The sequence below is a fragment of the Talpa europaea genome (assembly GCF_964194135.1).
Source record: "Talpa europaea genome assembly, chromosome: 4".
NCBI lineage: Eukaryota > Metazoa > Chordata > Mammalia > Eulipotyphla > Talpidae > Talpa > Talpa europaea.
Window position 1 is genome coordinate 33309874 of NC_140070.1, and position 27069 is coordinate 33336942.

General features: G+C 35.3%; 1 protein-coding gene across 1 annotated transcript in view; it reads right to left on the reverse strand.

Annotated features, from left to right (window-relative positions):
- The window catches only part of LOC311170200 (disintegrin and metalloproteinase domain-containing protein 32-like), a gene marked incomplete at both ends in the record, with an annotated part of 119772 nt that extends 93175 nt beyond the window's left edge, over positions 1–26597 (reverse strand). Inside the window, 6 exons of the mRNA XM_084232594.1 lie at positions 4521–4698; positions 5864–5940; positions 8733–8808; positions 11060–11121; positions 13482–13558; positions 26540–26597. Coding sequence (XP_084088720.1) covers positions 4521–4698; positions 5864–5940; positions 8733–8808; positions 11060–11121; positions 13482–13558; positions 26540–26597 — 528 coding nt within the window. The remainder of the gene's footprint in view (positions 1–4520; positions 4699–5863; positions 5941–8732; positions 8809–11059; positions 11122–13481; positions 13559–26539) is intronic.
- Positions 26598–27069: the final 472 nt, after the last annotated feature.

The following is a 27069-nucleotide window of genomic DNA, read 5'->3' on the forward strand; positions in this document are numbered from 1 at the left end:
ACTAACAACTACCATTCTACTCTGCATCTATAAGGCAGACAGTTCAAATCCAACATATTAAGTGAGATCAAGCAATATTAATCTATTTCTGGTTTATTTCATTTAGCATAATGTCCTCTGGTACACAGTATTGTCACAAATGGCAGAATTTCCCTCACTTTAAAGACTAATATTCCTCTGTGTGTGGGGGGGGGGTCACAACTTGTTTTTTTAAGAGGGGAAACAAAACAGACTCTTTACTGTTGGTTTTTTTTTTTTTTTAGATTTATTTAGTTATGCATACAAGAGCCAGGGTGCAGGCCAGAGGTGCAGGGGGTTGGGGGGTTTATAGGATTCACCAGAGACAGGGTGGGGAGCAGAACAGGCAGATCCACTGCAATATACTGCCCAGGGAAGCAGCAGCGAGCAAGACAGGAGAGGTCTGCTGTGCTATGTGGGTCACCTCCCTGGTGCAATGACTGACAGCTTGATAGTGCAGAGACTTAACCCCTTGCACCACCAGGGCTGCCCCAGACTCTACTGTTTACAAGATTATTTCTGCCTTGCAAAAATTCTCTCCAGGCTTTTCTGCTGTATTTCACCTATTCGATCTTTGCTGCCATAATCTGACAATGCAAGAGCACTTTTTTCTTGCGTCTGTAGTGGAAACCTTGGCAGCAAACAACTGTTCCAGGTTTGTCAGCTAAATAAATGCCTTATAAAACATTTTCTTTTTCTGTCATTCATCAATGGATATTGAGGTTGCTTCCATATCTTCACCAAGGTGAAAAATATTTCCTTGAACACAACAGTGGGGATATCTCTTCAAAATGTTGATTTCATTTCCTGTGGGGATATATATATGTGTGTGTGTGTCGGTGTGTGTGTGCGTATGTATGTATGTGTATATATACACACACATGTGTGCATATGTGTGTATATATGTATGTATATATACATACAGAAATGGGATTGCTGGATCATATAGAACTCTTTTTTCGAGGAACCTACACACTGTTTTCCATGGTGGCTGTACCAAAGTACATTCCCACCAACAGTGCACAAGGATTTGCTTTTCTCCACATCTTTGCCAATACTTGTTATCTTTTGTCTTTTTGCTAATAGCCTTCCTAATAAGTGTGAAGCATTATCTTACTGTGGTTTTTGACTTGCAATTCATAATAAGTGATGCTGAGCACCTTTTCATGTACCCGTTGGTCATTTTTATGTCTTCTTTAGAAATGGATCTAAGTTCCTTAGTCCATTTTTTTTTTCATTCTTTGTCAAATCACTTACAAAGAACTTGGTTTTATGCTATTAAGTTACATGAGTTTCTTATGCATTTTGGATATTAATCTTTTATCAGACATATGGTTTACAAATATTTTCATTCTTAAGTTGCCTTTTTATTTTGTTGACAGCTTCTTCTGCTGTGCAGAAGCTTTTAAGTTTGATGCATTCCCATTTATTTTTGCTTTTGTTGTCTGTGTTTCTGGGGTAACATCAAAAAAAAAAATCATTGTCCAGATTAATGTCAAAAACTATTTTACCGGGCCTCCCCTGATGGCGCAGCAGTTGAGCACTGGGCTGCGAAGCTGCCCACAGCCTCTGCAGCGCAGGTTAGATCCCCGGCCGCCTGCGAGGGTCCCACATGGCACACAGCCCTCTCCTGCCACGTCTACTGCTCCCCACAGCAGTGTATTTCATCACTCTGCCTGTTCTGCTCCCCACTCTGGCTCTGATGAATTCTCTCACCCTCCCGCATTTCTGACTGTACCCAGTGCTTGTATAAATAAATAAATAAATCTTAAAAAAAAATTAAAAAAAAAAAACAAGCTATTTTACCTATATTTTCTTTTAAGAGTTTTACTCTTTCAGGCTTTAACATTTTAAATCTTTATTTTACTCCAGTACTTACAGGATATACTGGTATTTGCTTTACAATTGGTTAATATCAATACATAGTGCTTTAAGTTTCATTGCAGTTTACTCAAGGAATAAGATAATCAGTTATAAAGTTCATTAGATAATACAGTTTTTAAGTTTGTGACTTAAGATAAAACAACTAGTGTATAATCATCTTTTTCATATATGCATATTAGAAATAAACTAAATTTCTGTTCTAAAAATAATTTAGGTGGAAAATAGAAAAAATATTTGTTTTGTCACTTCTTCCTGCATCCACGACTTTGCATGTGCCTCCCATTAAGATATGAATCTATTTCTTCTCCCTTTAATATAGGCTAAGCCTTGTATGAATTATTTGCATTAAATAATAAATACATTGTAAGTGCTGGTGTGCTAGTTGTGAACCTGAATCTCAGGAAGTCTTGCATGCTACCACCCCAACATTTGCAATCCTATGTAACATCTGTACAAACCTGAGCTGACATTCTAGACATAAGAAATAATGGTCCATTCATATCCATTGGTCCAATCAGCCATTGGTGTCTAGAGGCTAGAGGAAGACCGTGTGAAAATACAGGGAAAAGATGCCCATCTATAAGCTAAGAAGAGAGGCCGCAGAAGAAATCAAACAACCTGATTTTAGACTTCTATCTCCAGTACTGTGTGAAAATGAATTTGTGCTGTTTAAACCACCTAGTCTGTAACATTTTGTTATGATGGCCATTAAAAGAAGGAAATCTTGCTATCTAAAACTACAATAGATCTCAGTGCATTATGCCAAGTGACATAAATCATATAAAGGAAAAACAAATACTGTATTATCTCATATGTGAGATGTTAAACACAAACAAAAAAACAATGAATTCACAGAAATATAAAACAAGCTGGTGGTTGCCAGAGGCAAAAGGAAAAGAATGATAGTGGCCAACAGATACCAATTCCCTGATAAAAGAAAAGCAAGTTCTGGAACTATAATGTACAATGGTGACTACAGTTAGCAATACAGTGATATATATTTGAAAGTTGCTAACAGAGTAAATGATTAAAATTTTCATCACAAGAAAAAGATATTTGCGAAGTACTTGATGATAACCAAACTTATAGTAATAATTACTTTGCAATATAGACATATATCAAATCATATAATGTACTTTAATGAAATATTACATATATGGCAATTACATCTCAATAAAACTGGAAGAAAAATTTATATACAAGTAACTTTTTTCAAAGAGTCACAGATTCTAGGTATTGAAAGCAAAAGCATAATCAAAGACGGGGTGCACCAACCTCTTGCCTAATATCCACAATAATATGGTAAAAGAGCTTCTAAGGGAATCTGGAAACAGCATCAATACTATATACAATACTTGGTAATCTAAGCAATTGTAAATTATCCCCATAAATTCTTAGAAGGAAAAGTAAATTTGTATTTAGTCAACAAAATATTTTTTAATTAAACACATGTGTGATAGCATTAATATTTTGGTGCTACATGGATATTACATAGTCCTGTATTTTAGTCCTGTATTATTTAGGATATAGGGTTAGAAACTAAAACAAAAACATAAGAATAACAGGGCATCAAACAAGATTGGAATTTTTTTCCTTTCATATTAAAGTCTGACAAGCTCATTCTGCCTCATTGCTCTGTAACTTATGGTATCTCCCTATCGTGTATCAACATGTCGTCACTGTAGGTAACAGGAAAGGGAAAAGGAGAAGAGGATAAGCTCCCTTCCTTTATAATTTAATTCAGATATGACACATATTTACATATGCTCACATATAGTTAGCCATAATTTTGTCTCATGGCAAGGGAAATTTAAAAATGAAGTCTTCTTTCACCTAGATGAATTATGATGGATTTTATTTTTTTGTAAACTGACAGAAGATGGGAGCATATTTACTGGGAATAGTTAAGCTTATACCTCCTATATAAATTATACATACTTATGCCATTTGGCATAAAAATTGTGAAAAAAATCTTTCACAATTACTTTTATGAGGATCAACACATGTACAGGGTGTATAATGAACAATTTGCATAGCCACAAGTGACAATCCTGCGTATAATCAGCTTTAATTATACTTATAATTAAACTAATGCTGACTATTTAGTTACTAATGCAACCCTTCATAAACATTGGCTTTATCAAATTAAACTTCCAGAATATAATGGTAAAAGTATGAACTGAAATTTTTAAGTTTATACTGAATATACACAAGTTAATTTTCTAAAAGTTGTAAGTATGTAACTATAAAATAAAAATTAAAAAAACAAATCATAAGAAAAAGAGATGTGAAAGGTGGACTTTCAGTGAAAGCATAATGTAGTAGAGACAAATGTCAAATTTAATGTTGTACAAGAGAAACCTATAAAATGTTATAAACCAATGTTACTTCAATTTTTAAAAAGTCATTGCCAAACCAGAAAAAAATGTAAATAATTAAATGTTACAAAGAGAAAAATAGTGCTACATGGTTTAAAAAAAATTGTAAGGTAAGAAAAGGTAAGACTAGTCTCAAGGAGAGGTTATAGGTATGTAATAGTTTAATAAATTTCTTTTTAAACTATATTTAATAAAAGCAATAACTTCCTTGAAATTAATAATAAAGCATACGCAACTCACCTTTCCACTTATAAAAATGTTATAGTCCATTGGATTTTGTTTTATACCTTTGTTATTTGCAGTAAGAATTGTAGAATCATTGTTTTCATTCCTTAATTTATAAAGAAGATGCTGAAATTCAACTTCAGATTCCAGAGGCTCGATTACATATGAAACATTTTCAAATTGTAGTATTCCTCTGTAAAATTAAGAATAAAAATGTGAGTGCTTTTCCTCAATTCTATGTTATAAAACTTTAAGATAGTAAAAGGGAAAGATGGAGGGCAAAGACAAAGGTAAAAGATACAGAACATATCTGAGTTGTTCTGACCCAGACTCTCTATGTTTTGCAGACTCTAAAGAGACAAAGATGTCCATAATTCCCAGAACTAAATTTCTGTTTTATTTTCTCTATGGTTATAAATGCAACAAAAATTATGTAACCAGCTGCTAGGTGTACAAATATACAACATTATAGTGATCAAATAATTCCTCTGGCCTCCAAATAAATGACTTAATAAAAGCAATAGTAAATAGAAAGCATCATGAATTTGTCTCTGGATTATACTGCCTTTGAATAATGGTTACATTGCTTGTATAACAAAAAGATATATGATGAGCCATTTTATTTCTGAAAATAAAATTTGGCAGTAATTAAGAGAAGGTATTTCTTATTAACTTTATTTTGTATCATCTGAATAAGAAAAGCAAGTCTGAATAGCAAGATTTTAAAGAGTAAACAACTGTTATTACTATTCACCCCTTAATCAGTTGTATTAGTTCATTTCTTTGTAAAAACAAGGATCCCAGACTACAAGATATAAGTGAAAAATTTCCTTACAAAATGGAAAACTCTATTCGGAGTAAAACCTACAATTCTTAGGGAGTTAAAGACAATGATATTATTAGAAAAACATGAGTATAATATTAATAATTGTTTACAAAAAATTTGCCTTTTTCTTTTAATGATGGTTTTCCTTTAGAAAAAGCATACCTTTATCTGTATCTTTTTATCTCCAAACACTAGGCTAATATAAGGTAGATATCAAAACCACTTGCTAGAAATAAGCTATACGAAATTTAGTTCTTCCAACTCGCTGTACACAGGTCTATTTAATTGTCATTTCTGTAGTTAAGAAGAAACAAGATCTAGACCAAGGAGACCAGGAACTCTAAATCTTCAAGGAAACTAGAAGTGTCTCTAGTCAGTGAGGAAAGTGAAGACATTAGAGAAGACCTTTAGAGGACTATCTTCCACATAGAAATCCTCTTCTAACTCCACTTATAATAAAAACATAATAAATTTACTGAAGCCAAATATCATAACTGTGGTATTCACATATCAATGGTAGAAAACATATAACCTCAGTCCAGAGCATGTGCTGAGTGTGACAACAGAATTTGGATGTTCTTCAATATATCCTTGGTAATAGCACTGAGTCTAGGAAAGAAAAGAAGCAAAGCCACTTAGCAATTGACAAAAATAATTTCTAATGATTTCTTAATTTTATACTTAGTAAAACTTTCCAAATACTTTTGATAGGCTACATAGTTTATATTTGTGAATAACATGACATTCAGAAAACAATCTCCCTATATTTGCTACATTCACTACTCTTCAGATTAATGCCCAGGATTATTTTATGCTGTTTCTAAATTATCTAATATCTTAGATAAAATTATTTTCCAATACAAAAAATTTAGGTAATCAATTAAAAGACAAAGGTTATGAATTCTGCTTTTCCTTAAAAACCCAATATTTGGCTTAAAAGAAATATCTAAAAATTGAAGGGCACAAGAATATTGAAGGCTAGAAAAAGTTACAGCATGCCAACACAAATGAAAAGGATGATTCCCAACATAAAATAATTCAGAAAACGCAGGCTTTAAATTAAGAGGGGCATTACATAATGATGAGTTTCAATTCACCAAAAAGACATAAATATTCCAATTTTGCATTCGTTTAGTGATACAGTTTCAAAATATATAAATCCAAAGTTGAAAGTAGAGAAATGCATAATCATAATAAAATTTTTAATATGCATTTCTGTCAATAACTGATAAATCAAGCTTTTGAAATCTAGAGCCAATTTGGACAGTATGTAAACAACCTACCATAGGTAAAATACCATATTTTAAGACTGTAGAATACACTATTTTTTCAAAGAATATGAACATTTACAAAAATGAAACTATAGGCAAGGCCTCCCTGGTGGCACAAGGGGTTAGGCAGCCACTGCAGCACAAGTCCAACCCCTGGCCAGGTAGCTAACCCACATGGCTCAGCAGACCTCCTCCTCTTGCCCACTAGTCCCCACTCTGTCTCTGGTAAATATGCTCACCCCTCCCATTCTTCCACCTCTGGTTCACACCCCAGCTCATGTATGCATAAATAAATAAAATAAATCTTTTTAAAAAATGAAACTACCTTCTGGGCCATGATGCACAGCATTAATTTTAAAGTACTAAAATCATACAACTGTTGGTCTTTGACCATGGTAAAAATAAACTAGAGATACAGCAAGCATCATCAAAGAAACAAACAACAACAACAACAAAAATAAAACCAGAAGACTACATCTGAAGATTCAGTGAAATTATAAACACTGATAGAAATCAATGTAAGAATTCTTATTATCACATTGTTTAATGTTGGAAATAAGGGTAGGAGGAGCAAAAAAAAAGAAACTGATAGTCCTATCCAATATAAGTGAAATAATATGGAGTTCAATATTTCAATAAATTTTTACTATATACTATGTTCCAGACATTTTTCTAAGCAATAGGGATACATCAGTGGATAAACAAACCAAAAGTCCTTCCCTCATGAAAATTATATTGCACTGGGGAAGCAAAATAAATAGTCGACGCATATACAGCACATAATGAACTGGTAACTACCATAGAGAAAAACAAAACAGGTAAGGAAAATAGAGTACAAAGTACAATACTGTAATTTAAAATGAAGATTAGTCAAGAACTATGTAATAGAGTAATTCTGAACAAAGACCTTTAGAGAATAAGGTAGAAAAAAGTGAGGAGTGAGCAAAAAGTGAGTTCTTAGCAAAGAACAAGAATCTGGATTAGAAAAAATAGGAAGTGCAAAGTCTATAAAAGGAAAACATGTCTGGTACATTTGAAAAACAGCAAGGACACCAATGTAACTGGAATACAGTAACCAAGATAGAGAATAAAAAATAAGGTCAGAGAGGTAAAAGGGGACACGGTTGTGTAGAGATATTAGGATATTAAAGTAACTTTGGTTTTCACTCTGTGAGCAATGAGAGGTCATTTACAGGAGGGTCTGAGAAGAAAAGCTAAATAATTTGAAGAGGTTTTAACAAGATCCATGTTGAGAATTGAGTGAGAGGTTGGCAAGGTAAAGGAGTAGGGAAATGATTCAGGAAATATATGGCAATAATCCAAACTACTTGAAAAGAGTAGTATCAGCAGATGGAGACAAGGGAAAAGATAGTTTCTGGTTATATCATTTGAAGTATAGAGTCAACAGGATTTGTAAATGGGTTGGATGGGAAGTCAAAAAAAAAGGGAAAGGGCCTCCCGGGTGGCGCAGCGGTTGAGCGCTGGGTTGCGAAGCTGCCCGCGGCCTCTGCGGCGCCAGCTCGATCCCGGCTGCTCCCCGGCCACCACAGGAGGGTCCCACATGGCGCGCAGACCTCTCCTGCCGCCCGCTGCTCCCCTCAGCAGTGTACTTCGGTCCTTCTGCCTGCTCTGCTCCCCGCTCTGGCTCTGGTGAATTCTCTCACCCTCCCGCGCTTCTGACTGTACCCAGTGCATGTATAAACAAAACAAACAAACAAACAAACAAACAAACAAATAAATAAATAAATAAATAAATAACATGCCTCTAAAAAATAATAATTAAAAAAAAAAGGGAAAGGTTTTCATCTAACATTTTTGTGTCCAGAACATTTGTTTGCTTTTTTTATTCTTTAATTAATTTATAATTATTTATTCAGCAAAATATAAATTAATAAAATAATTAAATAATGGCTGTGTTCTAGGTAATACGGAAGGTGCTAACTCTATCTAGTTCGCTTTAATTTACCAAGACATCAGAAAAGTGTAATAAGGGAAGTGAGACAATAAATCAATCCCTGTTGCAATAAAGGCTTTCCCAATGAATCCTGGGATTCTATGTTAGGAAAGCATCTATTCAATATCGTTTGAATAGGTTTAAAAATCCGATAAAACATGGAACTTAAAACTTACCTGGGTATCTGAATGATGAGAAGTCAAAGATCCTCGATTATACAAATAAACCATGAAGTTTTCTGCTAAAAATAATCTGAATATAAAAAAGAGTAAGAGTTTTTTAAAATATATTTTTTTTAAATATTAATTCTTAAAAGTATATTTAAAAAACAAATATGTAAAGTATCAGTTAGTAAACTAACAACTTTGGGACAAATCTGACCTACTCTCTACTTTGGTAAATAAAGTTTTGTTAGACAGAGCCTCACCCATTCATTTATGTATGGCCTATGGCTGCTTTCAGGCTACAGTGACAAGTGGAGTTGTTTTGACAAAGATAGTATGGTCCTAAAAATCTTGAAGTAGTCACTATAATATGGATATAGAGAAGAAGTTTGCCAACCCCTGACAAAGGTAGTGTATATATGTATGCATGTATTTTTTTATTCAAAGCAATACACAGTTACTCAATGTGTATTGCTTCTTTCATTCTTCCTAAATTTTACTACTATGAATATCTTTATAATGAGGTGGAAGAGTATTGTACAAAAGCCATTAATCTGAATATAGGTACTAAAACTACAAGTTTAAGTTCAGTCTTCTCTGATATTATTCTCTATACTTAGTTTGCCATTTTAATTTTGCTTCCATACTTATTGCTCACTCTTGTATCCAACGTAATGTTAACATGACCACTCAGACTATCTACTGCTGGAAATTCTCCACTAACACTGCTATTATATGGTTTACTTATGGCCCTCCCCACCCAGTTGTCAAATACAAAAGGCACTTTGAAGTCAAGTAAAACTACTCTGATTCACTTCATACTATTGACCACAATCTCCCCCATTCCTAAAACATCTGTTCTTGAACTTCCCCATGGTTTCCCTCATATCTTTCTCTCTACTTTTATAAGTCCCTTCATCTAGATTCTTGTTTTTTCTCTTAAATGTTTCCACAGTATTCAGTTCTGGGTTGCTTTTTCTTCTCACCTTTAATATTTACCCCTACCTCTATGGATTTACATTATTCATTTTTACTGCTTCATTTATACCTACATAAAAAGATGACATTGAAATTCACACCTTTCTCCCATGTTCGAAACTACATCTATCAATAGGATATTTCTTCTAGAAATGATCCCATATTTCCAATGACTCAGTTATATTTCCTTTCTCTTTCACTGCCCCACCAAATCTCTGCTACCACTATATTCAATCTGTCAGCTAATCTTTTTTCTGCCATCTCAGGTCTCAAAAAAAAAAATCACCTACCTCCACTCAGCCATAGTTCTTCTCATTATTTTTCATATAGGTTATTTACAATAACTTCCTGTCACTGCACTGTCATAATTAATAGGTGATTTCTGAAAACAATATACACATGCTCTCTCCATTTCCCAAACGCCAGCCCCTATATTTCTTACACTGTTTAGAGTCCATATGAGATACTCAAATGCAATGTGAGTTTTCTCATTTCTCTTTTACATTTGAAAACTCTTTGGGATGTCATTCATCATATTCTTCCTTTCTGCCTAAAAGAGGTTAACTATCCTTTTCCTCAATACCATTCTTTGGCATCTTACACATTATATCGTTTGTTTACACATCTGTCTTAAAGAAAACTTTCCTTAGTCAAAAAAAACTTTGCTTTTTCTTTCTTAAAAAAGCATTCATCTGAGAATCCCTTTCTTCTTTCTTTGCCAAATGCTTTGGAAAAGTGTCTTACACTTACTTCTGGCTACACACAATTCATCTTCTCTAGCTTTACACCCAAAATTTAACTGAAGCTGTCCTCTTGAAAGTCACAAATTACTTTCAGTCAACCTTTCTCAACTGAGTTTCCATCACATAAGTAAATCATGCAGAAAATTATTTCAATTGTTTTCTCAATTCTCTGAAAAGTAGTGTAAAGTTACTACTATTTTCCATAAATTATTCATCAGTTCCCATAACAGTGTATGATTTGCTTTGCATATTAAATCCCTTATTCATATCCCTCATGATGGACCTGCCTCCCTGATCAAATCCCAACTATATATTCACTCACTACCTTACTTCTTATATTGACACTCTGCCCTGATTACCAGGTCCTACTTATTCTGCCAATTTAAAATCATAATCTTCAGGAGACAAATCCCTGCATTTTCTATTCTAAACCACCCCATTCACAAAAGATTACTTAAGGTATAAGGACCAAAATTTTAATTAATGAACTGATGAGCATGTGAGACAACTAAAAATGTTAATAACTAATATATTTTAATACTTAATATTTCATTTTTAATATAAGTTTAAAAATTTATATAAATAAAGTGAAATCCAAAACTAAATATAAGATATTACCTTTGCTTAAGATGCACAATATATGGTTTCTCGTCTATTGGAATAATATAGGATATCTGTTCCTAGAGAATCCAGAACAACTATGAATGAACACAATGTAATGGAAGAAAAATAGCAATTTACATAAATTATCCCCTCCCAAAAAATCCTTAAAATGTCTTGATTAAAATGAATCAGAATGTTATCTAAAATCTGTAACAATATGCCAAAGAAGAACAAAACCAAAAACTTGTAGAAGAATTAAATACTAAAAATTAGAGCAGAAATAAATAGAAATCAAAAAGACAGTTCAAAAGATCAATGAAATTGAAAGCTGGTTCTCTGAAAAAATAAAACAGACACACCTATAGCTGGGCTCATCAAAAAAAAAGGGGAGAAAGCTTAAATATTAATAGAATCAAAAACTACAGAAAAGTTACAATAAACCCTGCAGAAATCCAGAGGCTAATAAGAGATTATTATGAACATTACATGGAAACAAATTCAAAAACCTGTTAGAGTCCATATAAGATACTCAAATGCAACGTGAGCTTTCTCATTTCTCTTTTACATTTGAAAACTCTTTGGGATGAGATGGACAAATTCTTAGAATTATGTAATCATCCAAAGCTGAATAGTGAAGAAATAGAAAACCTGAACAACCAACCACAAGCAAGGAAAATGAAACAGTAATCAAAACTCTTCCAAAAACAAAGCCAGGACCAGAAGGCTTCACATGAAAATTCTACAAAACCTCCACAGAGGAACTAATACCTATTCTGCTCAAACTCTCCCAAAAAATTGAGTTTAAGAATACTTCTAAACACATTTTATGAGACCAACATGACTATACTACCGAAAACAGAAACAAATAAAACTATAACCAATCTTCCTAGTGTATACAGATGCAAGAATCCTCAACAAAATCTTAGCAAACAGAATCTTATAATGCATTAAAAGGACTATACACCCACCAAGTGGGATTTATAACAGACACAAGGATGGTTCAACAGATAGAATCAATCAATGTAATTCACCATTTCAACAAAAAGATAAAAACTATATGATCAAATTAATAGATGCCAAGAATGTGAAAAGATTCAACATCCATTTATGATGAAAACCCTCAAAAAATGAGGGTAAATGCAACACATCTTAACATAAGAGCATAAATGTGAACTTGTTGCCAAATCATAGTAGGTATATTTTATGCTCTTTTCCTTTAGTTTTTATGTTATAATCAAAGCACTACTCTAAAAACAGTTTTTTAATTCCAACTATCAACTTAAAAATATGTGTATTTTCACCAGTTCATTTCAGCTGGAAGAGCTGATGGGACATGAAAATGATACAGTCACCATGGAAAACAGCTTGGTCATTTCTTAAAATGTTTAGCATAAATTTACCATGTGACACAGCAATTTCACTCCTAGAATCAACTCAAAGTAAAGAAAAATATATATCCACACATACATGTTCATAAAAAAAGTATTCATGAGACAATATATGAAAAATAACCCAACCATCAATTGCTGAATGGAAAAACAAGCAAAACATGATATACCTACATCTATTAAGTAATAAAAATTAATGAAGTACTGATGTTACAAAACAGATAAACCTAAGTGAAAGAAGCCCAATGCAGAAGTCTATATAAATAGTATGTTTACATTTAAATGATATGTCCAGAAAAGGCAAAATTATATAAGCAGAACACAGAACAGCAGTTATCACAGGCTTGGGGTGGAAACAAATAGTTATGAAAGAACTTTTTAGGAGAATAGAAATGTTCCAAAATTGAACTTCAGTGATGTTCACATACTCTATGTACTAATAATCACTGAGCCATACATTTCCAATGGGCGAATTCTGTGGTGTGTAAATTATACCTCAATAAAGCTTAAATATATAAGGTTTTATCAAAAGATTGACAACTTCATACTTGCTTTACTATATATCTGTAACCCCTGATACTTAGCACATATTTATACACATAATTCCAGAGAAATATCTGCTAAATAAATTGATGAGTAAGAGTAAGAATCCCCTTTTCTAACAAAAATAATAAGTGTTTCTCCTAAGAACTGTTAGGCACAGGGATGGAAGATTAAGGAAGGAGGCTTTGCAATTAAAAGTGATTTTCCTTAACCATTGTGGAGAAAATTGTGATTAATCTGAATCATCTAGATAGCTCAAGACCCTAATTCTTTTACATTATTTTCTGATTTTGAATTTAAAAAAAAGCTTTACCATAAAGAAATGACAAATGATAGACAAAACATACCAGTATGATGTATATATTTACTTTATCCATGAAATTTTTCAATTCCTATTCAGTAGTATTACTAACTATACACATATCATAATGGAATGTATACATTTCATTGATATTTAATAAAAACAAGAAATTTTATATAATATTTTTGATAAAAACATTTCTTACATTTTCTATTTTTGAATTACTTGTATTTGCTTGAATTTTCTCTGGAACTATGATTTGTAGAAATGAATTTTGAAAACCTGAAAAAAAAATTACAGTGTCTTAGAAAGACTAAAACTTTGTTCCAGTTTTTTACAAGGTTCACATACACAAATGAGTCATCACTTATATTCATAAAAAATATCTTTAAATGCTTAATTTAAAAACAGACAAGATAATTATGAAAGAACCCAAAAAAGCAGGGTAAATTTAATATTTGTTCAAATTACATAATTTGCTTTCCTGCAGAAAATAGAATAGGTGCCCAAAATTCAAAAGTATACTTCAAGAAAATACTCCTGAAATAAAAGATTTGAAACAATACACTAGGAAGTACTCTTAATTTCAGAAATAGCTGATAATAACTAATCAAAACTGGAACATATTCTAGTAAAGGTGTCAGTTGACTAAGATAAAGAATCCTACAGTCCTAGGAGCAAAAAGAAAAACAAGAAAATCATAATGTGCATTAGGGAGAAAAGCAAGCTGACTTGAGAATATTTAATAGCAGTATTCAAAAGCATTTAAAAATTGATTTAAAAAGTCCCAAAAAATCAAGAAAAGTATGCACCGAGAAATATTATTTTTTAAAAATACTTGACATGTAATAAACATTATAAACTTTGATTTCTCTATTATTATTTTCTGAAGATTTTTCCCCACCACCTTTCCTTGTATTCCACTTATATTCCCTATCTTTCCCTCCTCTCTCTTAACCTCAGAGCCCTTAGAATGTTTATTAATAGCCACTGATTTCTGAAAGGATTTTACATTATCAAATTGCAAATGTTCAGTATTCATTTTTACCATTCTGTATTACTTTGCTGCATTCTCTCAAATTGCCTTCATTTTGTTAAAAAAAAAAAGGCTGCTTTTCAGCCTCTACAGCACGGGTTTGATTCCCAGCCAGCCAGGGAGATACCCACATGGCGCGGCAGACCTCTCCTGTCTCGCCTGCTGTTCCCCTCAGCATTGCTCTCAGTCCATCTGCCTGTTCTGCTCCCTGCTCTGTCTCTGGTGAATCCTCTCATCCTCCCGTGCCTCTAACCTGTACCTCAGCTCTTGTATAAATAAATCAATCTTAAAAAAAACAATAAAAAAGGGCCTCCCCTGGTGGCTCAGCGGTTGAACTCTGGGCTGCAAAGCTGCCTGCAGCTTCTGCAGCACCGGTTCGATTCCTGGCTGCCGGTGAGGGTACTACATGGCGCGCAGATCTCTCCTGCTGTGTCCACTGCTCTCCTCAGCAGTGTATTTTGTCGGTCTGTCTGTTCTGTTCCCTGCTCTGGCTCTGGTTAATTCTCTCACCCACCAGCACTTCTGACTGTACCCCAGTTCTTGTATAAATAAATAAATCTTTGGGAAAAAAAACAATAAAAAATTAAAAAATAAAAATGGCTGCATTTCATCCTTTCTTTTGACTATATGATACTCGTTGGTGTGATTATACCATATTTTCTTGGCCCAATTGCTATCAATGGACATTTAGGCTGCTTTCATATCCTAGCTATCTTAAATAATGCTTCCATGAACACTGTGGAACAAATGGGTTTTTTGTTGGTTTCTTTTGACTTTGTGGATATCTCATTTATTAATTGCTCAAATCTGCTGCACATTTATTAAATTGGGTTTTTTTTAGTGGTGAATTATATGAGTTTTTATATATCTTGGATATTAATCACTTATTGGATATATTAAACTTTCTCCCATTCAATAAGATGTCCATTTAATCATTTTATTTTTTCTTTTGCTGTATAGCTTTTAAACTTGAGGTAATTCCAAATGTTTTTGTCTTAATTCCCTTATCATAGGGTTCAAGTCACCAAAAATATCTTTACTGTTGATATCATTGACTATATCACCATTGTTTTCTTCTGTGTATTTTATCACTGAGGTCTTGCATGTGAACTTATAATCCATTTGGAGTTTGTTTTCTTGCACGGTGTTAGTGATAATCTGACTTCATTCTTTTATGTGTGGCTATGCAATTTTTCCACCAACATCTGTTAAAGACACAGTCTTTTCCCCATTTTACGGTCAGGGCTGCTTTATCATAGCAGCACTGTATAATAGGTTGTATGAGCAGGTACCCAGGATGGAGGGTACATTGTTGGAGAGCTAGGGCACATAGGGAGTGCTTTTGACTTGACAGCTGTATCCTAAACTTTGGTTTCCTTACAGAAGAGTCTACTACTTGAAGCCCAGGCTGAAATATCCAAAACTCCTGCCACCCCTTTCCCCAGGGCTAAAACCGAAACAAAGAAATGCGTGAACAAACTAGAACTCAAGCACCTACCAGTAGCCAGAGCCAATAACCCAGGATAAGACTCCTGAAAAAGAAAAGAGAACAAATACACTGAAATACACTGCTGAGGGGAGCAGCGGATGAGACAGGAGAGGTCTTCTGTGCCATGTGGGTAGCTCCCTGGATGGTGGGGATCAAACTCCTGCTGCAGAGGCTGTGGATAGCTTCACAGTGCTGTGCTTAACCCCTTGCACCCCCAGGGAGGCCCTCCTGTTTCAATTTCAGTGCTTGTAACTGGTGTGCTGAATTCATCAATTTCTTTCTGGGTTAGTCTTAGTAGATTATATTGATGGAGAAATATACATTTCTTTAAGATTATCAAATTTATTGCCACACATTGATTGATAGTAAGGTGTTATGATCTTTTACATTTCTGTGCTATATATAGCAATTTTTTCTCATTCATTTGGGATTGTGTTTATTAATGTTCACTCTCTTTTTTGTTGTTAGCATAGCTAGAGATTTATATATTTTGTTTATCTTCTTAAAGAACCAGTTTGTTGAAACAGGAACTTTGTTGCTGCTTTGCGGCAGGAACATGATGAGGGGTACAACAGTCATAAAGCAGGTTTGCAAGGAAAGGCTCTGCTACTTGAGCAGATGTTCTTGTGCCATTTATTGAAATCATAGAGGATAGTAAAAGCTGATCATGTGACAATGGTATGAGGAATAGGGTCCAGAAGGAAGGATAGGAGTGGGGATTTTTTCACAAGGGATTTTACAAAGTTTTACAAGGGATAGGGAAGGGGACATCGTGACGACATGTCAAAAGACATTTGTGTCACCAAATTATGTTATGGCAGGCAGAGTTATTGCAAGACCGCCATGAAGATAGTCACGTAATCAGGCCAAGCAGCCTAGGTGTCACCGGGACTGCCTCGCCATACTCCATAGGTAGTCAAGGAATGTTCTGCTGTGATTTGTAGATAGCAAATAGGTCACAGTTGCTCATGAGTTGGTCAGCTCATAGAAACCCACACCAGCTCTTAGTTTCATTAATTTTTTGTGCCATCTTTTGATCTCTAGTTCATTAATTTTTGCTCTTATTTTTATTATTTCCTTCCTTCTACTAACTTTGGGTCTTGTTTGTTCCTCTTTACCAAGTTGCTTTAGGTATGATAGCAGATTATTTATTTGAATTTTTCTTGCTTCTTCATGAGGGCTTATATTGTAATTACCTTACCTCTTGAAACCACTTTCGCTGAATCCCATACATCTGGTAGACTGTCTTATTTTCATTTGTCCCGAGGTATTTTTTAATTTCTGCTTTGATTTCTTCTTTCACCCAACTGCTATTAAGTAGCATGTTGTTTAATCTTCATATACTCATATTTTTTCCTGTTTTTTTCCCTTATAATTGATTTCTAATTTTATGGCATTATGGTCAGAGAAAATACTGGGTATAATTTCAGTCTTCATAATTGTTTTTTTTTAATATTCATTTATTTATTTATACAAGCATTTATTTATTTATACAAGTCAGAAGCATGGGAGGGTGAGAGAATTCACCAGAGCCAGAGCTGGGAGTAGAACAGGCAGACTGAACTGCTGAGGGGAGCAGCGGGCGCGGCAGGAGGGGTCTGCGTGACATGTGGGACCCTCGCCAATTGCGAGGGAGCAAACCGGCGCTGCAGAGGCTGCGGGCAGCTTCATAGCCCAGCCTTCAACCACTGCGCCACCGGGGAGGCCCCAGTCTTCATAATTTATTGACAATTGACTTGTGTCCCAGCATCTGACCTATATTTGAAAATTTTCCAAGTGTACTTGAAAAAAAAGTGTATGTAGCAGGTTTTCAGTGGCGTATTTTGTAGGTGTCTATATTAAACTTATTTGCTCTTGCTGGTCATTCGCTCTTGCTTCTTATCTTGCTCTATGACCTGGTGGACAGTCTTATCTGACTCATTCTGATGGGGTACTTTGTTGTTTTCCTCCTCTCTCATCCATGTTAAGTGATTTAGGTGTCTGTTGGCTTAAAAGTCATTGTTTTGTTACTTTATAATAACCCCTTTAAGTCTTTCATGTGCACATTGGTGTTGATAATTTCTTTTCAGTAAGGCTTTTTATTCTTCCTTTCTGTCTGGAATGATAATCTTTCTACATAAAGAATTCTGGGCAGGAAGTCTTTTTAAGTACTTTAAATATTTCCTTCCAGTTCCCATGTGCTTGTAATGTTTCTACTGAAAAGTCCAGTGAGCATCTTATAAGTTACTTGTTTTTCTTTTGGCATTTTTAATATTCTATCCTTGTCATTGTTTCTCAGCAACTTAGTATCTGTCTTGGTATATGTGTGTCTGGTATTATTTTATTTTGAACTCTTTGGGTATCTTGGATCACAATGTCTGGTTTCTCAAATTAAGTGGTTTTCAGCAATTATTTATTTAAATAAATTTTCTTTGATTTTCTCTTTCTCTTCTTCTAACACAGATATTCTTTCTTTTTAAGTTGATGTGGATGTTATTTTTCTTTAAGTTGTCCCAAAGGCCTTTTACATTATTTTTTTTAATTCTGTCTTCTCTACTTTGTTCTGTTTTTGTGTTATCTAAAATTGTGCTTTTGAGCTCTTTAATTTTCTTCATTGCTTCTGTTTGTCTATTAAGGCTTTCATTGTATTTTTAAATTAGCCATAGTGTTTCTTAGCTTCATTATTTCTAATTATAGTTACCTCAGATTTTCCTTATCTTTATTCTGTTATTTTATATCCTCTGAGTTGTTGCTGTTCTTTTGAGTCCCATATATTACCAGAACTGTTTCTCTGAAGTCCCCTCCTATCATGCTCTGCAGTTCCACTGAGTCGGTGGGGCTCCTTGCAGATTTTTGGTCTGACATTTATGATATGTTCTTCTGTCTCTTCATTTTAAATCTTTTATGAGTTTTAATAAGGAGTTTTTCAGATTGTTGTCTTTGAACCTGTTGAAATAATCTGAGGACTAATACCAGCAAGGGATAATATGTATAAGAGAGGACTAGGGGCATAGGGTAAGTAAAGTATCAGGCGTTCTGCCATCCTGCCATTAGAATAAATGCATGCCTGATGGCGGACACCTGGAGTGGGGTGTGTGGGCATGCATAGGGGGGTACACCTGGGCTGAGAGACTGGGCTTATAAGGGCAGTGTCATCGGGATGCCAGCAGAGCGAAACAGAGCAGAGAGAAGGAGAGCAGAACCAGCAGAGAAGCAGAGGGCACGAGAGAACACCGGAGAACCCAGAAAGAGTTAAGACTTGCCGGTAGCTGGGAAACCTGCCAGCCTCCTGGCCTCTCAGCACCCCTGCCTGCTGTGTACCTGGTAAAATCCCAATAAAAGCCTGCAAATGCCACCGAGGGCTCCAGGACTCCTCCTTCACCCATCTGCTCCAGTCATAGGGATCCTGCTCTGTGCCCAACCTGCCTCTACAGAGGGAGTAGGGCACCAGAGGATCACCTACAGTAAATTCAGGGATTTGAACTTTGGAATGTGCTGTTGGTACCAGAGTTATGTAGCCTTGAATAGAAATACAAGATTATAAAGAGATATTGAGACTGATGAGCTTGGGCATGGATTGTAGTTGATATGGGATCAAAGGCTATTCTCTTGTACCAGTGCAACAATGGCTTTCTTCAAAGGACTACAACAAATATTACTGAAATTAATACATAAACACAAAAGACTCCAAATAGTCAAACAGTATGGTTCTGAGGGAAAAAAACAGACATACACACCAATGAAATAAAATTGAGAATCCAAAAATAGACCCACATATATATGGACAATTAACCTATGAGAAAGAAGTCAAGTGCATATATTGGAGAAATGACAGTGTCTTCAAAAAATAGTGTTCTGAAAACTGGACAGCCACATCCAAAAAAATTAAATTAAATCACCTTCTCATAACTTACACAAAAATTAATTGCAAATGGATTAAAGACTTTAATGTAAGACCTGAAACCATAAAGTACATTGAAGAAAACATGGGCAAAACATTCCATGACACTGGCTTCAGTGCTGTCTTTGTGAATGCATCTGCAATGGCAAGAGAAATCAAGAAAACATAAGCAAATAGAACAACATCAAACTAGGAAGATTCTGAACAGCAAAAGAAGCTATCTACAACAAAAAGACACCCTACTGAATGGCAGAAAATATTTGCACATCAGACATCTGACAAAGGGTTGATATCCAAAATATATAAAGAACTCATGAAACTCAACAAAAAGAAAACAACCCAATCAAAATGGACAGATGAGCTAAACAGATATCCAAAGACATACAGATTGTCAACAGACACATGAAAAAAATACTCAGGATCACTTATTATCAGAGAAATACAAATCAAAACCACAATGAGATACCATCTCACACCTGTGAGAATGGCCCATATCAAAAGGACAAAAAAACAGTTAAGTTCTGGTAAGGATGTGAAGAAAAAGAAGCCCTCTTACACTGTTGATGGGAATGTACACTAGTCCAACCCCTATGGAAAATAGTATGAGGGTTCCTCAAAATATTAAAAATAGATCTACCATTATGATCCAGCAATTCATTTTCTAGGTATCTGCAAAAAAGATACAAAAGCACTAATTTGAAGGAAAACATGAACTCCCATGTTCACTTCAGTACTATTAATAATAGCCAACCTAAGGAATAACCTAAGTGTCCAAATATAGACAATTTGATGAGGCATATATGGTGAATATATATAATAGAATACTACTCAGTTATCAAAAAAAGATAAACTCATGCCATTTGCACAACATGGATGGAGCTGGAGGTGATTATGCTAAATAAAGTAAGTCAGAAGGAGAAAGACAAATATTGGAATGTGTCATTTTATATGTGGAATATAGAGAAATCAAACAAAGGGTGAGACAATGTCAAACAAAGAATTAACTCTAGAAATTGACCACAAAACTGAAGCTATCAAAGCAGGAAGGGTAGCGGAGGAGCAAGGGCAAGTAAGGAAGGAGCACAATGAACTATGGTGGTGAACTATGGGTGTCATGGTGTGAGTGCAGTGTGGTAACACTACCTGAGCTGCAGAAGGGATGGGGATCGGGATCTTATATTCCTAATATACAAATGGTGATGTAAACCAAAGTTACCTCAATTTAAGAAAATAAGATTCACCGTATGACACAGCAATTCCACTCCTAGATATTTACCCAAGGAATGCAAAAACACTAAATTGAAAGGATTTATGCACAGCTGTATTCTACACCTACCACAAAGATGTATTTGGGAATACAATGCCAATAGCAAGGGAAACAAAAGCAAAAATAAACAAGAGAAACCATATCACACTTAAAAGCTTTTGTGCCTCAAAAGAAACCATCACAAAAAACAAAAGGCAACCTATAGAATGGAAAACAGTATTTGCATACCAGACATCTGACCAGGGGTTAATTAATCTCCAAAAGTTATGAAGTATTTACACAATCTAACAACAAAGAAACAAATGACCCATTTTTTTAAAATGGGTAAAGGACCTGAATAGACACTTTTCTAAAAATATTCCGATGCCTAAAGACATATAAAAAAAATGTTCAACATCACTTATTATAAGAGAAATGCAAATCAAAACCACACAGAGACCACCTCACCCCTGTGAGAATGGCCCATCTAAAAAAGAATGGATTTAATAAATGTTGGCAAGGTTGTGGTGAAACAGGAACTCTCATTCACTGTTGGTGGGAATGCAAACTGGTACAGTCCCTCTGTAAAATGGTATGGAAGTTACTCAAGAATTTCTATGTAAATTTCGTTTGACCCGGCAATACCACAATTAGGTATTTATCCAAACAACAGGAAAAATCTAATATGAAAAGATTTTATCTATACCTATATACACAGCAGCACTGTTTACAACTGTCAAACCATGGAACAAACCAAGTGACTTTCAACAGATAAATGGATAAAGTGTGGAGAATATATTAAATGGAATATTTTATAGCTGTGAGCACAAAACAGTGTGACTTAGGACAAAATGGATGGACCTTGAGGTGATTATGTTGAGTGAAATCAGTCAAAAAGTAAAAGACAGATTTTGGATGATTTCATTTATCTGCAGAGCAAAAATACAAAAAAAATTACATGCAAACAATAGAAGAAATAAAATTTTGAACTCAGGAAAAAGGAAGATAATGGTTATCAGAGGGAATAGAGAAAAGTGTGGGAGAATGGGGGAGGGAAGCAGATAGGGTATGAGCATGGGTCATTTGGTGGAAGGGGAAAATCTATATCTCTACCTACCTACCTACTTTGGAAATTATGAATTGGCTTGTGCCTTTAGAACATCCAGGTAGATTGAAAGCAGTTTCTCTGAGCATCTCAGTGAGCATGTGGAGGTAGAATCAAGAAGTTTAATACACATAAGGAAAAAATAGACTATTAAAAAAATGTTTTCTTTTTAATAAAACTTCCTTTCTAATAAAACAGAATAAGATGAGGGTATATCATATATTCAAAATTTTAATTAAAGCACTATCTGAAGTTTAATTTTCATGTTTCATGTTACCATATAATGTAAACTGTGAGTATTAAGGGTAAAATATTTAAAACCATCTAAGACAAAATTCTATAAATATTCTTCTGGTCTCAAAGCATTTTAGTTATTTAGATGCCAAACATTCTACTCTAATGAGTCTTATTTCTTCAAAAACAGTCTTCTGTTGTGGTAGTTGGACTTTTATATACTGTCCCAGTTTGAAACCATTACTGACACCGTTCATTAACTGTCTTTCCCCCCTACAACACATATTAGAATTTTGTGGAGAATAAATAGTCATCAATATTGAAAGAATCTTATAGAGAATTTAAACTGGAAGCAGATATGGTGGACCCAAAAAAGAAAGATTCACACTAAGACATTTTATAATTACAGTTAAAAGTTAAAGAAAAAGGAGGATCTTTAAAAGTAAGATGAGAAAAGGAACTTGTTTAATATTGGGTTGTGGGAAAAGTCATGATGTATTCTTTCTTCGAAGAACATAGAAGGCCTCCCTGGTGGTGCAAGGGGTTAAGCACTGCACTATGAAGCAATCCACAGCCTCTGAAGCATGAGTTCGATCCCCAGATGGCCAGGGAGCAACATATGACGCAGCAGACCTCTCCTGTCTCGCCCGCTGCTCCCCTCAGCAGTGTACTTCAGTCAGTCTGCCTGTTCTGTTCCCCACTCTGTCTCTGGTGAATCCTCTCCCCCAACACACACAAGAGTTGGCCTATGCCCAACTCTTGCATGCATAAATAAATAAATATTAAAAAAAAAACAAAAACAGAAAAAATGTGTCATGACTTTTCCAACAACCCAATAGATGGTAAATCCCACAAGATTACCAGTGAATTTTTCAGGAGAAACACTGCAGGTCAGAAAGGAGTAGAATGATATAGTCAAAGCGCTGAAAGAAAAAGATGCCAACCAAGTATAGTTTAGCCAGCAAAATTGTACTTCAGAAACAAAAGCACATTAAGAGTTTTCCAGAGCTAAAAAGAAACTTCTCCAAAGAGGAAATGCAAATGGCCAACAGGCTTATGAAGAAATGTTCAACATCATTTGTAATCAGGGAAATGCAAATCAAAACTACCATGAGATACCATCTTACACCAGTGAGAATGGCACATATCAAAAGAACTAGCAACAACAAATGTTGGCAAGGATGTGGAGAAAAAGGAACTCTCCTGCACTGCTGGTGGGAGTGCAAACTGGTCCAACCATTATGGAGAGCTGTGTGGAGATTCCTCAACATACTAAAGATAGAGATTCCATATGGCCCAGCAATTCCACTCCTAGGTGTTTACCCAAAGGACACAGAAACATTAATTCAAAAGGGCACCTGCACCCCTATGTTTATAGCAGCACTATTTACAATAGCTAAGCTTTGGAAACAGCCCAAATGCCCAAAAATAGATGACTGGATCAAGAAGCTATGGTATATATACACAATGGAATATTACTCAGCAATCAAAAAAGATAAACACATGCAATTTGCAGCAACATGGATGGAGTTGGAAGGGGTCATGCTCAGTGAAATAAGCCAGAAAGAAAAAGAAAAAAACTGGATGGTCTCACTCATAGCAGGAATTTAGAAAACTTAAATAAGGGACCAGGAAAAAGAATATCTATAATAAAGAAAATTTTTAAAAATTAAAAACTATAAAAAAGAAAAAATCAAAATCAACAAGCAAGTATAAACCACAGACACACTGGAGGTGGGAGAAGGGGGGGCAGGGAGAGGAGAGATTGGGGTCAAAATAAGGGGGGTGCAATTGTATGGGGAGTATAACCAAGATGAAATTGCACACATTGTGCAAAAATGAAAAATGATGTAAGAAATATATAAAATAAAAAAAGAATTTAAAAACAATACCAAAAAAAAAGTTTTCCAGACAAAGGCTGAAGGAGTTCATCACCACTAGCATTAGAAGAAATGTTAGGGAGTCTTTATGATAAAGCAAAGGATGCTAATGAACAACATTAAAGGATATGAAAATATGTAACTCACTGGTAAAGATGAAAAAAGTTAATCCATAAAAATAAAGAGAACACTGAATATAGTTCCCTCAATTGATTTCAATTTATAAAGGAATAAACAGGAAGGATCAGTGAAAATGGTTAAAATGGTAAATTTTATGTCATTGATATTTTACTACAATTTTTAATTTTCTGTATAATGGACTTAAGGTATCGGTTTTGCAAAATGAATAGGCTTCTAGAAATAAATGACACAATAATGTGAATATAATTAACACTACTGAACTGTACACTTAAAAGATAGCAAGTTTGCTGACTATAAGGTTAACACATGTAAAAGTGAATCATTTTCCTATGTAACAATAATAAATTAATGGAGTTTGAAATTTAAAGCATAATGTGTTTTACATTAGCCCCCAAAAATATAGTACTTAGATATAAATCTAATAAAATATGGATAAGATCTATGTGGAAAAACTACAAAATTCTGATGTAAAATAGCAAAGAAAAACTAAATCAATTTGGAGGCATAATCTGTGTCATGGAAAGGAAGTCAATATTGTCAAAATTTCAGTTCTCCCCAAACTGTCCTATAGATTTAGTGCAATCCTAGTCAAAATCTTTCCAAGTTCTTTTGTAGATATCAACACATTTATTACAAAGTTTGAGAAGCAAAAGACCCAAAATAGCAAACTCAATATTGAAGTAGAAAGAACTGCCATTATCCAAATTAAGGACTTGGTATAAATGCTGTAGTAACCAAGACACTCAGGTATTGAGGAAAGAATCAACAAATAAGTGAATGCAACAAACCAGAGAGCCCAGGTGAAGATACACATAAATATAGACAGCTGGTCTTTAACAAAGGAGCAAAGTCAACACAATAGAGCAAATGGTGCTAGATCTGGGTATCCACATTTTAAAAAAATGAATCTAGACGCAAACTTTATAGACTTCACAAAAAATAACAAAATGGCTCATAGATCTCAATGTAAAATACAAAATTATAAATCTCCTAGATCATAACATAACAATAAGCTCAGAAGATCTTAGGCATGGCAATGACTTTTTAAATACAGTGCCAAAGGTAGAATGCATAAAAATAATTACTGGTAAGCTGAATTTCAATAAAATTTAAAATGTCTGCTCTGAAAAATACATCAAGAGAATGAAAAGACAAACTACAGTGAGAAAATATTTGCAAAAGGCATATCTAATAATTATCTTTAAATGGTTACACAGCAGGGATTCAGCTGACAGAGATAATTAGGGTGGATGGGGTCATAAAAGTGGAGTTCTCAAGATGGGATTAGTGTCCTTATAAGAGACACCAGAGTGTTTCGGTGACTTCCCCATTCGCAAAATACACCGCAGAGTTCCATGTGAGTACACAACAAGAATGCAATAGCTTCCTAACCAGGAGGAGAGCTCTAACCAGAACCCCACCAGGATGACACCCTAATCTTCCACTTCCTGACTCCAGAACTGAGAAAACAAATTTCAGTTGTTTAAGCTACCCAGCCTAGGGTATGAAGGCTGTTCGAGTGTAAGCAATTCACTAAAACAGCAGTAGGATCCAAAGCAATCCAAAGGCCATTAATAAGAGATGCGTCTGAGTACACAGTGGTATCTCCAAATAATGGAATACAATGCAGAAGGGGGCAGGAGAGAGTCCCTGCACTTAGAATGGCCAAGATTCAGAACCTTGTATAAGAAAAATAACAGAACTCAAAATGTTACTTGCTTCTAAACTTCCGCTGATACCTTTAAATTTTTACGGACTCTTTTTACTGTTTTTTCTATACTGCATTTCTATACTGCTTTTCTGTCAGTGTCAGCATATTGCATTGTATTGCCAATCAAGTTATTACTGTATGCAGAACAAGTTATGCTGGAGCAAATGATATCTAAGGAAAGTCAGATTTGGGGAAATTGAGTGGAATTCAAGAAGTTTCTGGGGTGTCGCGTGCAAGAAATTTCGAGGGAGTTTTAAGTACAAGAAACGCTGCCCCAAACCCAGACGTCAGAGTAAGAGCTCAGCCCTCGGGCTCGCTTCCTCTCTGCAGCCACTCCTCTGTCCCAGCGGAGCGTCCAAACACAGCTCGGTCTCAGCTCGGGCAGAAAGGGCAAAAGGCACCAAACAGCACGGACGGCACCAGGTTTTTCACTGAGTTGAGCTACCATTTGACAGAAGCAGGTAGGCCTTGAAAGAAAAAAAATAAAAGGAAAGCCCTTCGTCCGCCCCAGAGGGGAGTCACAGCGTCTCCACCGGCTTACCAAGTCTTGACGTTAGCGAGCCACCGAGCCCCGCAAGCAGCATTAAGAAGGGGAACATGGTGTGGCTTCCCGGCTCCAAGCCGGTAGAGAGGCGAGAGCCGTTGGGCGGGTTCGAGCCGCCGTGCCCTCCCAGCCGTCAGGCGAAGCGGGCCGGACTCCGGGGGCGCCTCCCGCGCGCTGGAGGGCGGGGCTCTCGCCAGGCCGCGGGACCTGGGCGTGCGCCGGTGCAGGCAGCGTGAGGCCTGGTTGCCTGCAGTTACGTCTGGGCTTGAAAGGTGCAAGCCCCAGGCTGAAACCTGCACACTCCCTGCCGCCCGCAGTTCCTGTGGAGTTACCCAACCTTCCAGACCCCTCCGTAGCGGTTTTTGTGCCCCACAAGCCTTCGGCTTCGTGATGGTGAACTTCAAAGGACACTTCCCTGTACTTTACAAGGCGAACGTGTAATAATACTTTCTGGAGTAAAAACTATGTACACACTTAAATATACATATTTGTATTTGCTAAAGTTGGGTGTCTAAAATTGAAAAAAG